Below are 15687 nucleotides of genomic sequence, written 5' to 3'. Positions count from 1 at the left end.
GACTCCTTACCTCACACTTTTTTGCCCCAAATTTGAGGCTTCTTCCTTGAGCACGTATCTCCTGTGTCTCAAAAAACCCCAAATCCAAAGAAAACCTACAAGGATGAAAAACCTGAGCAGGAAGCTCTGAAAAATGTAAGTCCAGCTGCTAAAATTTGCATTCACCTTTGTTTCCTCCTGTCTTTTTCTACCTTCAGATCAAAATTTCAGTTGCAAAACTTTATGTCTACTTAGCTACTGTAGAAACTTTTTATCTCAGCCAAAATGTAAAACACAGAAAAGAATGCATTTAATTTATCTATATGTTTTTAACAACATTTTTTCCATAAATATGCCCTGTCATTCAGTCATGGAAAGCTTTATGAGATAGTTCATATTTCCATGTTACCAAATACAAGTGTAGAGTTGATGCAATTTTTGGTGTTAGTCCATTTCCACTCTTTAAAGAAAATTTGAAGGACATTGCCATTCCTTAGCAAATTAAAGTGACTGTTACAAAACATCTGTATGTATTTCAAGAACAAAGGTGTGAGTTTACAGGTACCACGTGCAATTCAATAGCCACAAGAAAACTAAACCACTAAGGCTAAATAAAACTTACTTCAGAGGAGGAAAACCAAAGAAAGTTACCAGCCTAGCATTAAGGTAGTCTTGCTGTTAACTTGAGAGGCTACTCAAAGTGAAAGAGATCAAGGGAGATAATTTTTCTGCTACTGTCTGTCCTACAAACAAAACATTAGCCAAACTAATTATGGAGTAAAAAAATAGCAATCAAGAAAAAAGAAATTTGAATTTGGCTAGAGGGTCCGCATCTTAGTTCCTTTTAATAGTATCATTCTGATGTGAAGTAACCAAAATATATAAAATAATTTTAAAAATATAAATGTAATTATATTATTATTTATTTTATATAATAATATATATAATATAAAAATAAAAAAGGTGTTAGAAAACATTGGGCTAAGATTCACATTGCTACTCCATTCCTGTTGAACCATGTTTAAAATATTTGAATTTTTTAACCTGCAAGTGAAAAAGAAAAGATTCACTAACTTTGTGAAGATGCCTTCCTGGAAGATGAGATGCTGCTATTCCCACTGCTACACCAGGAACTGTTCACATATGTGCACAGGGTTGATCAACAGATAAGGTTAAGACAGAATATTAAATTGCAGAGTACTGTGCTTCAAGATAAGAGATAAGAGCTCAGATTTCTTCAGGCAGAGGGAAGAACCAAACTTTGGTTTTCTATAGCAGTGGATCAAACTACCACCTCCTACTACTTTGCACACCATGCCCTTCATTTCTCATGCTTTCCCACAGGTGTTCAAAGTGAAATATCCCATTTAGGGTTTAACAAGAGCATTTCTTTCAGTCATCAGCAACTGACATTATGCCAGTGAAATTAACATGCTGAAGAAATCAAGAGTCTCTTCCACAGCACCTCTGCATTTCTGTTACCCCTGCCAGACAATTATGTCAGACAATTATTTCAAGCAAAGGCAGGATGGTAGGAACGAGAGATGTGGCAGCCAGCTACTGACCAAGAGAGCTCCACATTCCAGCTGCAAAGGGAAGTGCCAGACCAGGTCAGAGTCGGGCACAATTTTGAAGTACATCTGAATTTTGTTTTTTTGAAGTGTGGTCTAATGGACTGCATTTGAGGCTTGAGCTGCAGGTCAGCCATAGTGTCTGTCACCCACTGGCCTCACTGGCCAGGATTTGTTTACAGCTACACCCCTGTGTGTTATTAAGTTCTTCTGAATTTACTATAAATTTCAGGTTACTCTGTTGTGAATTTAGTTACAGAGCAGGAATTAGGGAATTACATAGGTAAATCTTCATCAGTGGCTGAATCTCAGGGAGGTGAGGCCTAAATAGGGATAAAGATACTAAAATGACCAGCTTCAAAGGAAACAACAAAGACTAATTAATTGTTTTTTCAAGGGTTTTGAGGGTGGAAAGTGATACACAAAGGAGAAATAAAACTATTTGGTGAGCTTCTGTGTAGGCTAGCAACTGAAGCTCCAATTATGCAGCTTTCAACAGTTAACCACATGAACAAAATAAACTCCTCTGATGACTGACTTCATTTTACTTCTCATTTGTGTGAATTTCAGCACCTGGCACATACTTCAAAACTTTAAAATCTCTCTCTTTTGTCAAAATGGACTTCAACTACAGCTTAATCTTTGCTGGGCTACCATGACCCTGAGATTAATTTAGTTGGTTAAAGCCTGGTGCCAAAAATAAAACTTGCCAAGGTTGTAGCATCAATCCCTGTATGGACTGTTCACTTATGAGCTGGACTTGATGATCCTTGTGGATCTCTTCCAACTCAGAAGATTCTGATTCTGTGATGTGTGGACACACCAAGACAGAAAGCTGTAAGAAGCCTGACTTGTGTGCCTCTGGCGAGGGAAGGGGACATGGACTTCTTTCAAATACTATGTATCATCTTATTTTGTCTTAGAGAAAGCTTACAAATTCTCATTTTTCTTTTGCTACTTTTTTATAGTCTAATTTATCCAGATGTCTCATGAATAAAGCCTTATATGATGAAAAGCTTGTCTATTATTCCACATCTATAACCATGGATCCATTATGATTCCTATCATCTTTACAGCCTTAAATGCATCAGGGTACACAATTCTACTGCCACTAGTTTCACATGAATTGTAAACCAAACAATCGAAACTGTGGTCTTATCAGGAACTTCAACAGCAACAGGCAAACAGTGACATAAACAAAAAACTACCAGTCTGTGTTTCATAATGAGCTTATGAATTCCAAATTTTGCTAATCATTTCAAGTCTTTCTTCTTTCATTAGTTTCTAATCCATAACTGATTTTATTCATCATGCCCACAAGCAATGCAAGAAATTAATCCTTCTGATAAGGAACTGAAATAGAATTCTTTTGAACATATTACCCGTTCATTTTCATATGTATTTTTTACAGGATTATTGCCTTTCCCAACTCTATTTGCTTGAACAACCAAAGAAGCCTTAGAATCAGGGGAAAACTGAATGTAGTAATCCCAGATTACTTTGTTCTCTTATGTAAAATAAAGCTGCAATCTATACCATTGGGGAAAACCTAAGCACATAAATCAAAAGGGATATGACATATGGGAGTCAGGAAGAGGGATTTCCAGCTGATAGCCATTTCTTTTCATTATTTTGTGGAAAACAGATTGATCATTCACCAAAGAAATCATGTCTCTTCAAACTGCTTGAGTTCTCCTTCAAACACAACATTCACAGAGCATCTTGTTTGAAATGGAGCATTTCTCTGTGTGCTTCAGGCAACACTGCTGAAACAGGAAACCTACACAACACTCAGAGAAGACAAAGCATGGAAACATCAAAGGAGAGTAGCTGTGGAGCATCAGAACCTATATCATGAAGAGCAGGGGCCAGGCCAGCAGAAGATGAAAAAAAAAGGAATCAGTCCCTTTGAATTCACAGATGGAGGCCTGCCTTCCTCTGGGCATCTTTGTTGGAAGAGTGTCCTTCTGCTGCAGAGAAACAGACATTCCAAAGCACATCCAGATGTGCACCAATACTCATGATGTGTTTCTCATTCTCCTCACAACATGCTCTTGATTTATTATTGATTAAGACCTGTTTGTTTTGCCTAATGACCTGCAGGGCTGTTATGGCTCTTACAAGTGAGATTTTTCAGCTAACCTCACAACATCCATTTTGAGCAGTATCTTTACTATTCCTTGGGGACACATGGTGGTATTTCCCTACCTGGGGATTTAGAAGAAGCACAAGCAAGTGCTACCATTAGTTGACATTTGAAGTTGCTGTCAGCTGTCTGCAACACACATAGATGGACTGGTGAGCAGTGGCTGGGGAGCCACAGAAGGAAAGCACAGAAAGGCTGCCCAGGGAGTCAAGCTGACACTATGCAAAGACAAAGAGGAGTAATCTTAATAGAAAACATTGCATCTTTTAGGTTCATTCCTCTGTTGGTTTAGCTGTTGTCACATTACACAAGTCTGACGCTCTTCTGACACAGCCAATACACGTTGCTGTCCCCCCAGAGTAATGCCACTCAGCTGGGTATCTTGGAAATCTAGTAATATGGGAATGGCAAGTTGGGCTGCACATCACATAAACTGTTCACTACAGAGGTTGGGTGGGTTTGAGTTGGTTTTGTTTGTTAGTTTTGGTTTTTCTGCTTGTTTTGTTGCTTTTTTTCCCCTCAGAGATGCACCTTTTTAAATGACAATTTAATTAGCTCTCCTTTTAAACAATTGTATCCACTGCAATGCAATTTACCAGCATGCTGCTGTACATTTCCAGTTTTGCTGTCACTTTTAAATTCTAAGGGGAGAAAGGAAAAAAAAAAATACATAAAGGGAGCTAAAGTTAGTCAATCAATTACTCCTTCCCTCTAGTCCTCAGGCTCCAATGAGATTAAATCACAGAGTTAATACAAATCTAGTCTGTCAGTTCCACCAGATCTGTGCTGTTTCTGGGATAAAAGAAGAGCACAGTAAGAATATATTCAACTGAAAAATTCCTGCTGCATGTAAAGGGCAAGAAAATGATTACAAATGATGTTAGAAGATTAAGAATACCTAGGAAAACCCTTATAAAGCTAAAGAGAATTTCTCCCCTCCACAATTACCAGACTGCCAGAAGTGAGTTATATTTTCTATTTATAACATAACTATTATTTTGTTTATAACAGTATTACCAGCTTAGAAAAAAAAACAAAAAACAAAAAAAAAAAATTACCTTTGACAACCTATTTTTCCTGTAACATTGACATTATCAAATATGCTTCAGAAGACCAGAAGTGTTAAACAAAAGATCCTACTCCAAAAAATAAGGGTCCTCCAAAGGTATGAAAGGAAGATAAGGTCACCCAAAACATCACAGATGCAAAGTCCACTGAGCCTCCAGCCTGTAAATGAACAGATATTGCCTAAGGGATTATTCAAAAATGGCCTTCCAACAAAAACAGTGGTGAGAGTGCAGGAGGTCATTAGCGTCTAGAAAAGGGAGAAATTTTTACTTAGTCTGCTAGTATTAAATGAACTAAGAATGGTATTCACTTTGCTGCATATGGAACAAGCCTTGCTTTGTTTTCATGTTTAATGCTAGCTCTATATTTAAATGCCTTTGCTGCCTTGGTCTATGATGTGAGACACTAAAAATAGCCTGTCTGTTCCAGAATTTCAATTTTGTCTACCTTTGAAAAGCTAAATTAATGATGAAATGTCATTATGAATTTAATTTATAAAAAAGATAAGCCTAAAATACTGAGAGACTGAGACTGCATACACAGTAAATCTCAAAAATCTCCATTAATTATTTTCTATGTGAATCTACTTTATGTAACTCATATTCAGGCTAAAGTCCCTCCTAGTTCAATCTATACTGAGGAAAAAAATTACCACAATGATGCTTCAAAGTCCACACTTTCTACTGCTACTTTTTCCTCTGCATGTCTGCCCCGTGAGGCCTGGAGACTTAGAAAAAAATAGGAAATCTTATCTCTGTGTTCTCCAGCTCTTTTTTTTTTTTTTTCTTTTTATGCTGCAGATACCTTTTAATTAAACTCAGATGTTGTTTATACTTTGGAGAGCCTCTTACAGCCAGCAAGACAAAACAGAACAGCAAGATCCTATTCCAGTGAGATACAGAGGTGTCCTCTCAGGACCAATGGTATCAGCAGCCAGTACTGAATTTGCAAAGCAGAGGTGATCACTTCATAGCAGGAATAAGCAGTCTATTCTAGGGTCCTGAAATATTAATGTAAATATTAATGTATGATGTGAAGAATGGTGGACATGACTACTGTCAGCTTTTGAGTAGACACAGGTACACTCCACAAACAAGTTCAGCATCCCAACTCCAGCTTTCATGGCTAACTCTCTTGAAATTTTTTTAAATATACATCAATCACTGACTGCAACTACTCTGGGTGTTTTAGTGTGCTTCAGCAAAGGCTGGCTAGTTCTGCAAACAGCCTGATGAAATTGACAACCAGTAGTACTATACTAGACAAATGCACCTCTAAAGAGGAAAAATCATTATTACTCTATCACTCATATTACTAATTACTCTTGCTGCTTTTCCTCCCCTTTTTCTTGCTGGACATACCATTTATATGTGATGACATTACCTAGATGGTCAACTCCATCTGTGATCAAACAACTGTGTGTTGAGCATCTTTTAAAATCATGCACAGACAAGACTTAGGAAGACTACATTGATATTGAAAGTAGGACAAGAAACTTATGATTTCTATTTTCTGGCTTTGCCTGTGTACGTGTGCAGGTACTGTAAAAACATCCGGGATTAGGCAAAGTAATTTTTCCAAATACATTCATTGTACTTTACAACGGTGTACAGAGAGAGATTCTGAACACTTCCCCTTCTATACAATGAAATGAATTACACAAATGTGGGGGGAAAAGTATACTACTACGCCTTTAGCTTTTCAGTGGCATTAATTTTATATAATTTGCAAGACAAAAAATGGACACAACTTCTCAGTGCCCCATCTGTAGCTGTTAGAGTCCATCAGAAAACCTCAAACCGTTCTTTGACTTCAAGATCATCAGCTACAATACAGACCTTGGCAGCAGCAGTTAGCTGGCCGCTGTCAGTGATAGATGAGACAACAGAATGCAATTTGCTCTCTCATGGCTAAGTCAATGCTGTCCTGCCCTGCTGACAGGCAAGGCAAAGCTGCTTTTGTCAGTAAGCCAGGCAGATAAGACCTCAGAGACACAAAGGAAGCAGGTCATAGAATGGTTTGTGTTGAAACACATCTTGAAGATCATCTAGTTCCAGCCTCACTGCAGTGGGGTTGCTCAAAGCCCATCTGGCCTGTCTTTGAACACTTCCAGGGGTGGGGCACCCACAACTTCTCTGTTCCAGTGTCTCACCCCTATCACCACATGCCCTTGTAAAAAGTGGTTCTCCAGCTCTCTTCTAGACCCCTTTAGCTATGGAAGGCTGCAGTGAGGTCCCCCTGGAACCTTTTCTTCTCCAGGCTGAATGAACCCAGTTCTCTCACATCTTTCCTGTGCTGGGGACCCCAGAACTGGATGCAGAGCAGAGTAGAAGGGAAGAATCACCTCCTTTGACTTGCTGGCCACACTCCTTTTGATGCAGCCCAGGATCTGGTTGGCTTTCTGGGCTGTGAGCACATTCTGCAAGTCATGTCAAGTTCTTTATCCACCAACACCATTAAAACCTTATTCCCAGGGCTGCTCTTCATTCATTCTCCTCCCAGCCTGTACCTGTGCACAGGATTGCCCCAATAAATTTGTTGGACCTTGTTTTTTTTAAATTTGATGAGGCTTCACAGGTCTATGTCTCAAGCCTGTTCAGGTTGCTCTGGATGGTATCCAGAGTGTGTTGACCACACCACTCAGCTTGGAGTCATCAAAAAACTTGCTGAGGGTGCACTTGATCCTACACTCCCTGTCACCAGCAAAGATGTTAAACAGCACCAATCCAAATACTGATCCCTAAGGAACACCACTCATCACTGATCTCCATATGGATATTGAGCCGCTGGAGCCTGGCCATCCAGCCAATTCTTTATACACCTGAGGGATTCATCCACCTAATTCATGTCTCTCCAATTTAAAGGTAAGGATGTCATGTAAACAGTTAGAAAATACCATCTTCACAGAGTCACTTCTCTGGCCATAACTATATTTTAGCAGATGTCCAACTCAATATTGTCAGTGATGCATTATTATGGGCCTGAAAATACACTCTATCTACTAAACCTGCAGTTTTTCTTCAGCTAAAAGCACACATGGTGTACAGGAATAGGCCAAATGCTAGGAAATGTGGGCAACTCCCATGCTGTTCACAAACATTAGTGTCCAAACCCAAGCACAGTCTCCATTACAAAATCATAGGCAAAACTCCAAACTCAGAAACTGGTTATCGTGTTTAGGGACAACAAACAATCCTTGACAACATTACCATTTGGAAAAATATTCTGGATTGAGCCCCATCTGCATTCACTATTTTGTTACAAGATATGTTGCTTTCCCAAACAATTTTACCAAGTGTTTTTTTTTTAAATTCAACTTCAGAGCAGGATATCTAGACTGAAATGGCCATGGTCTGATAAGAAAGGCTGGAGAGCTGATTAGAAAGTACAATATACAATCAAGATATCAACACTTGCACCCAAACAGCTTAAAATCATTTCAAAGGGTACAGAAGCAGCAATAAACAGTTCATATTTCTGTCCTTCCAGTAGACATGCTACAAAGGGCAATCTGGGCAAGCCAGAGCTAAATACATGTTCCTGCCAAAGCTCTGCCAACTCAGGCTTGTCTTTGTTATTACACTGCTCCTCCTGACAGGGCCTCTGTGTGCAGGATCCTTTAGAGGATCCTCTGACTCCTGGAGTGACCTGCTCTTTCTCTTTGTTCAGAGCACACAGTAAAGGAACCTAACCTTGGCCTTTTATGTTTCTGCTAAGTATTATTATACACCCAATACTGCATTTTCATATGGATTCAGTAACCATCACTCCAGCAAACCCCTGAAAATCTGCACTAATACTCCATGCATGTCTACTCTGCTATGTTCACTTCACTAAAGAGAGGGAGAAGACCTTTGGGGAGGGGAGCTGCCCACCTCCAGCTCTGTCACACAAACCCACTGTTGGGAAGAGAGGGTGTAGAGACAGCACTGTCTTCATCCCTGCTAGAAGAGCAATGCAAGGTCAGCCTAGACTAGCAGACCAACAATACTGGTGCATAATAATTTTGGACCTGCATATATTTGCTATCTGGTACATTTTTTTTCCTTTGCTGTCATAGCACATCTGGGATGTGCACTGGGCATTTACCCCAGCATTACCTCCCATTCACTATCCCCAAATGTCTGCCAGTACACTACCTTTCCTCAAGGTGTATAGAGACAAAAAATACCACAACATATAACTCACTCTTCTGTTGATCACACTAAAATCACATTCTGGTCTACATGGCCATTTCCCCCTCCCTGAGTAACTAAGTCAAGTCTGTTCACTAATGAGAGCAAGTTTCAGCTTTAGTCAGCACTGTTTGGATGTGGCTGTTGGGCAAGAGAGCTAAGATCTACAGGCTCATGTTATCAGCAGAATGGTTATGTCTAGAAACTGCATTATAAGAGTGACAGATGTAGCAAAAATGGAGCACTAATTTAATTTTCAATTGCATTGTCTTCTCTCTGACCTGGCAGTACAAGAAGTCATCACTGGACCTCTAGAGTAACCAAACTCTCTATCAGAGAAGCTGAAGAGGAATCTCAAGGCTGTTTTTCACACAGCCACTTTCTCTGACTACAGCTTCTCTGGAATAGAATGATTCACTCGATGGTCTGCCTTTGGTTAGCTCACATCTATTTAAACCAGCGTGAAGATCTGCACCTTTGATGTGAGTTAATTAAGCTCACATGGCTTTCTCCAGCCTGGCTTCTGCAGCTTCAGAAGTAAGGGGAGCCAAATTAGGCCCATCTGTCTAAATGGAAGGGGTGCTCTCCTGCCATAAGGCACACTCCATTACCCAGCACAGGAGCTGCCTTCCAAGAGCACCAGGAAAGGGGGCTTCATTGCTGCCAACAGCTACCGAGAATACCAGGCCTGCCAGGCGTGGAGGTTTTCATGAGAATCACAGCTCTGTGCCATCAGCTTCTCTGCACAGAAGCCTTAAGGATCTGTCTACAAAAGAATTGCCTGTAATAGCTTTTTGTTTAACCCTTGGAACTTTGCAGCAACAGATCTGCAAAAACATTTACTTTTTTCTCTATTTAAAAATAAAGAAGGAGCTAACAAACTTCAGTGGGGCAGAAGATGATTCCCTGCCTTGATTCTGCTGCCATTAATTGCGTAACTGAAGTTTGTAGTCTCTACAAACCCTGGAAGCCTCTCAGTTAGTATCCTGAAATACCAAATAGAAAGTAACCTTAAATAATCCACATCATCAGGTACAGCTGATGGAACTCTCAAGGCACTCTCAAGGACTTGTCCCTGTGCCCAGCAAGAAGACTTGGGAGATTCAGCTGTCAAAAACCACAATTTCAAGATCTACTGGTATCTGTGGGGAGATAATCAAAAAGGTGTGTGGCATGAGAACCACAGACAACAGGTATAAATTGCTATGGGGAGGATCTCACAGAACACTATTTAAAACTAGAAGTTCGCTATGAAGATAACAAAGCAGTATTAACAGTTCTCTCAGAGATCGTGCAATGCCTGTGTCCCTGGAGGTCTTCAAACTCAATCAGATAAAGCCCTGAGCAACCTGGTTTGAATTCAGTCTTGACACTGCTTAGAGCTGAATGCTGGATTAGGGGCCTCCTGAGGTCCCTTCCATCCTGAAGGCTCCATGACCCCATATCACCTGCTACAGCTTCTACAATGCATAAAATAATGGAAAGGGGTTTGCAGAACTGCTTACATTTGGGAGCCTGGAACCAGTATTTGCACCCTGGACTTTTGAGAAGCACCTCTTTACAGTTTCTACAATGCAACTGAAAACCTGCACAGTTTCATTGTGCTCACACTGGGAGAATCTTGGAGCAAGGAAACAATGCTTTAATCACACAGTATTTTCCCTCCGAGAGTTGAGGATTGCAACCAAATGTATGCAAGCAAGAAGTACTCTAATTAAAGAAGAAATAAGAAATGCAGATTCCAAGGCTTAATGAATCATTAAAAATACCTAGAAAAAAACTAATCTGGCTAATTCCAAGCATTTAATTGAGTTGGCTGAAACGTTTGCATGCGTGAACACAACCATGTACAGTTATTTCCCTGGGTAGAATTCTTCAAGCTGTAATATTGATTCTTCATCTGGAGCATGAATGGCAATTATTTGTTAATAAAGTTGTAACTGTTCTACATACCAAATCAAGGTCTTGAGAAACCCTTCGCTTGCGCAGCTCTTCCATCCTCTCACACACATCTGTGAAGCAGGTATTATAGTAGTCTGCATACTGCTGTGCCAGATCATCAATATTTCCCAGTGACCCATCCTACAGGGAAGACAAAGAAAACAGGTTAATCAAATTTAAAATTCTAATTTAAAGGTAGCACCACAACTATGAAGGAAACCCCCACCCCTGCAGCACATCATGCTCAGGTCATCCTCTCCACCCCTATCCCAGAGCACGGTATAACAGCAAGAACAACTGGGAACTGGACTACCAGAACAGGTCCTCACAATCAGGTGAGACTTTCTTAAGTCCCACAGAGAGAAAGAAGGCAGGGGCAACAGTGCAGTGGAACAACACATCCCCAGGCACTATCTGCCCCAACCCCCTTCCAGCAGCATATGCTCCTATTGCACCTGGTTCTCCCAAGCAGCAGCTCGCTCTTCCAAGAGCCAGTCATCATTGGGCTACCAAGAGTAGCCCTGCGTTTTGACAATGACTAATGCAACTAAAACATTTCTTGCCAATACACCAAATCAGCCAAACTGCAAACAATGACCCCCCACAAAGACACTCTGCCAGCTGGCCTTTTAAGATGTACTGGAGGTGGCAACATGGTTTGCTGAGTCCCGAATGTCTGCTTTGTAGGGCAGGATTGCTACACTTCTAATAAAACTGCTATAGCCAGAAACCTAATTGTAATAATCTGTTAATTACAGTCCAAATTAATACTTTAAAAATAATGAATGAAGAAAATAAGACCAGAACAATAAAAAGGCTGAATTTTAAGTGTCATGAGAAACCTTTCTAAACATCAGATATGTATGCTGCATCTATCTGTGAAGCGAGGGGGTGGGCAGGTACAATATGCACACACACTTAAGATAGGTCCAAAAGATGGGATGGAATAATCTTGTATCCCTATTTGTCTAACTTATGAAAGAGCATGTACGTCACTGTGTGCATTCCTTAGAAGGTAACATACATAAAGAAGATAGGCTCTCTATGCCTATCTTGAGAGAAGGACAAGAATACATTGCAGACTATTATTTCATTGCTGCTGTTAATATATGCACACATATGAACATAAAATTATGACTTGATTATTAAGAAAAAGCTAAGCAATAGAGAAATAATGTAAAAATAATTATGCTAATAATATACATAAATTGCAAGGTTGAGTTATAGCATACAATCTAGGAGGAACTTTTAATTAGTAACCACACCTTAATGAAGCTGTTGTTACTTGGAAATAAGCACGTGATCCCACTCTCAGGGTTCTGAAGAGGTAGGTTTGCTCTAATGAAGTATCACTTCCAGAGAACTGGAAAAAACTTTCCAGCTTAAATCAAAGTGAAAGCCTACTAAATTTCAGAGCTGTCTGTGAAAACTACTTTCTAATCTTTTAAAGTGTAATTCCACAGGTGGAACAGTTATCTCCTGAAACTTTTTTAGGTTTCCCCAGAAACTTTTGCAGAGCTCACATTGCCAAAATTTAAATCAGCATGCATTTTCTCAACACTACTGTGTTCAGTACCGGTGGAAAACAACTTGCATGTCATTTGCTGGAGCAGCAGAAGCAAAATAGCTACACTAAATCTATATCTACACTAAGCAAATGTATAGTTTACATGGGGAAAAAAACAGCACCTTTGAGAACCCAACCCTCCCTTTCTACAGGAGCCACAATGCTACCTGCTCACAGTAGAAGCCTATGTCTTCCTCCAAACACCTCCTTGACATTCATCACTTGCCAACAAGCTGGGGAAAAACTTGGACTCTTTGCCTGTACCACAAGTTCCACAAATTTCCCTGTGACACCGGACACTCCTCTAGTAGCTGAGGGTGTGTTTTCTGGTCCCACATGGACTACGTGCTGCTTTCAGTATTTAAACATTCAGCAGGAATAACCACTGCTGGGGTAAAAAAAAAGAACACCAAACTGAAAAAGCAATCCCAAAACTTAACCTTCATTTGCTCACTTTTGTGGGCATTAGAAGAACCTGCATGACTTCCAGAGAGATGACATGACATCTGAATCCCAGCCACTCAATCATAACAAACATCTGTCTCTAAGCGTTACCAAAAATTCCCACTTTGGAGTATCTTCCCCAGCCAGAGTCTGCTTATTCCTTGAATAGCTTTGCCCATTAAGAATATTAAAGTTGGAAACAGTAATGATGTAAGAGCAACACAGGGAAGCATCATCTTACTAAACAACATAAAAATTGCCTATTGTCCATCTCTCACAGTTCTAGAAACCATACATTCCATAAAGTTAACTGCTCCAAAATACTCATCATTTTCAAAGATAATTAATGACTTTGAAATTACCTTAAAAGACTCTAAATCCAAACATATAATGTGAACTTTAGCTTAGCTGAGAGCTGAGGATCTCAGCACACTCTAGTGCTCCTCCCCACACTCCTCAGACACGTGGTCATGGACCATTTGCAGGATAGCAATGGCACTGCCAGCGGATCATACACAGCCAAACAAGTGCTCATTTTTCACTTGTGCCGGCGTGCAGTTCACTGAGCTATTTTTAAAGGTAGCCTCTGAAAGGCTGAAGGCTTCTGACTGTCCCTGGAATAGAATCAGCTGGGTTGCAGCACCCCAATTAAAGTCCACAGAAGGTGGGTGGCTCTACTGCCAGCAAGCACGTGGCTGCAAAGAAAGGCCTATTCACAAGTGACCCAGTCCACCAGAGCTGCAGGCATCAGCCTGCCTGACTGACAGCTCCAGGCTCGCATGAGGGGGCTATGCTGCAAATGAAAACAAGCTTGATGTCCAGAAAAAGAGGAAGGAACAGAAAAAACCCACAATACGTTAGAACATACAGCTGACACACAGAGAACAGACAGCTGACATACTCGTTGCAGCCCTGCCACATGCTTTTGCTGGGGGTCCAGACCGAGGGCAGCTACAGCTTTATGCAGTTGCCATTCCACAAAGGCCACGTGCACCCTCCTTACTAGATGTGGACAGCTTTGGGGTTTGAAGCCCCATATCTTCAAAATTAGAACAAAATCACAAGCATTTGCATTTGCACCTCAACTTGCCAGAAAAGTGCAGTGGAAAATGCCAATTGAAGGATTTGTGGTGGTGGCCAAGAATTGCTTTTATGCGTTTATACATACAGGCAATGCAGAAAGCATTGGTTTCATCAAAAGAAATACAGATACATAAATAAACCCAAGCCAAAGACAGCAAGCATCTCATGACCCGCAGCATCCACTCATGATTTCATGTAAGTAAATAACATAACAAAGGATTGTATATTTCATTTACATGACCTCAAATTTGATCCCTACATAGAGTTATCTCCATCATCGTCCTTTATTCTTCAAGCACTACTAAAAATATGGCAAAACTTAGAAAAGAGAAGATGCTTCATTCTTCTACTGCACAAATAATGGCCAAGACCTGCTTTAGATATCATCAAACCACAAGTATCACTCACGTGAAGAACCATGACATTTTGTCTGTTCTTTAAATTGACCCCCCAATGCCTCCAAATAATTCTAAACTGTCTCACACAAAATGACCAGCAGTGTACTTTGCAATGCTATTTCAGTTTTGAGTCTTTAAAAAATATTCATATGCAAAACATTAGCTCCATCTCGATAAGTTATGCATTCCCTTACAAATGGAGTCAAAGGAAAAATCTGAGATGTTTCTAAAAATCTCTAGAATTATTAACAAAATAGAACACTAAAAGCATAACTCACAATATTTTAAAAATATTTCACTCTAATGCACAAAGAGTAAGACCCAGTGGCAATTTTCATAAGTTAAGACAAATGTGCAATACCCTTTTAGTTTCACAAGTAGGAAAAAAGCATACAATTATTTGATACAAAAAATAATAAGCCAATTTATAATAAGCCTTCAATCATGTACCACTATGTCCCATTTTGATATAGATGGGCTGCATATTTGAGACAGCTTATGCAAGCAATGAAAAAATACATAGCTTTCAAATTTATCCTTACTGATATATTCATAATTTAAAAGCCTCTGAAATTCTCCGAATTGTTAGCAACATTTTTAAAACCAAAACCTCATAATAAACTCTGTCATTTTGTTACAAATTTAACAGTTAAAGCACTAACATGAATATTATTTTACACCATACAGTTTGCATGGTAATTGTGTTTATTACCATGCAAACTGCAATGTTCCTGCTATATAATACCACAGATCTTCTCTGATGGAAAAAAAATTGTGAGCAATACAAATATCAAGCAGGGAAACCATTCCCCAAACACTTCATTGGTAAGAAGTTACAACATGTTTCCCCTAAGACTTTGCTACAGCACAGACTCTTCCACAAAGTAGTTTGATAGCCAGGAAAGTACACAACTGGTTATGTACAAAGGGTTAAATGTAAAATGAAGATTTAATAGTATAATGAAAACAGAAGTTATCTCAGATTTCTATTTTCAGTTGTGAAGTGTGTTCCTAGATTTCCATTTTATAATGTATGCATGTAACACTTTTTGGCATCATAAAACATAGAGCAAAATGATTAATTGCCCTGAAATTCCCAGAGAATTAGTTCTGATATGCATGTGAATACCAAAGGAATCCATTGGGATTCCTGTTAATGGAGAGACTACAAAGAAAAGTTTGAACGATTTGGCACTTATTACACAGTTAGAATTTATCGGTCATTGCACATCAGTTAATTTAATGCCTTGGCAGAATCCTCTGTATTTGACATCTGAAAGAGTAAAAGAGAAAAATTATTTGCTAGAGAGCTCTG

The 15687-nt window shown here is 39.6% G+C and overlaps 1 protein-coding gene across 7 annotated transcripts in view; it reads right to left on the bottom strand.

Annotated features, from left to right (window-relative positions):
• The window catches only part of LOC110468846 (SAM and SH3 domain-containing protein 1), a 526394-nt gene that overhangs the window by 87191 nt on the left and 423516 nt on the right, over positions 1-15687 (bottom strand). For all 7 annotated transcript variants that reach the window (XM_021527027.4, XM_021527030.4, XM_085575382.1 and 4 more), the window contains exon 2: positions 10893-11021. In XM_021527027.4, the coding sequence (XP_021382702.2) occupies positions 10893-11021 (129 nt within the window). The remainder of the gene's footprint in view (positions 1-10892; positions 11022-15687) is intronic.

Source organism: Lonchura striata, chromosome 3, assembly GCF_050655825.1.
Source record: "Lonchura striata isolate lonStrDom1 chromosome 3, ASM5065582v1, whole genome shotgun sequence".
Taxonomy (NCBI): domain Eukaryota; kingdom Metazoa; phylum Chordata; class Aves; order Passeriformes; family Estrildidae; genus Lonchura; species Lonchura striata.
The sequence above is the reverse complement of the archived record's forward strand: the minus strand, read 5'-3'. Positions and strand labels throughout refer to the sequence as shown.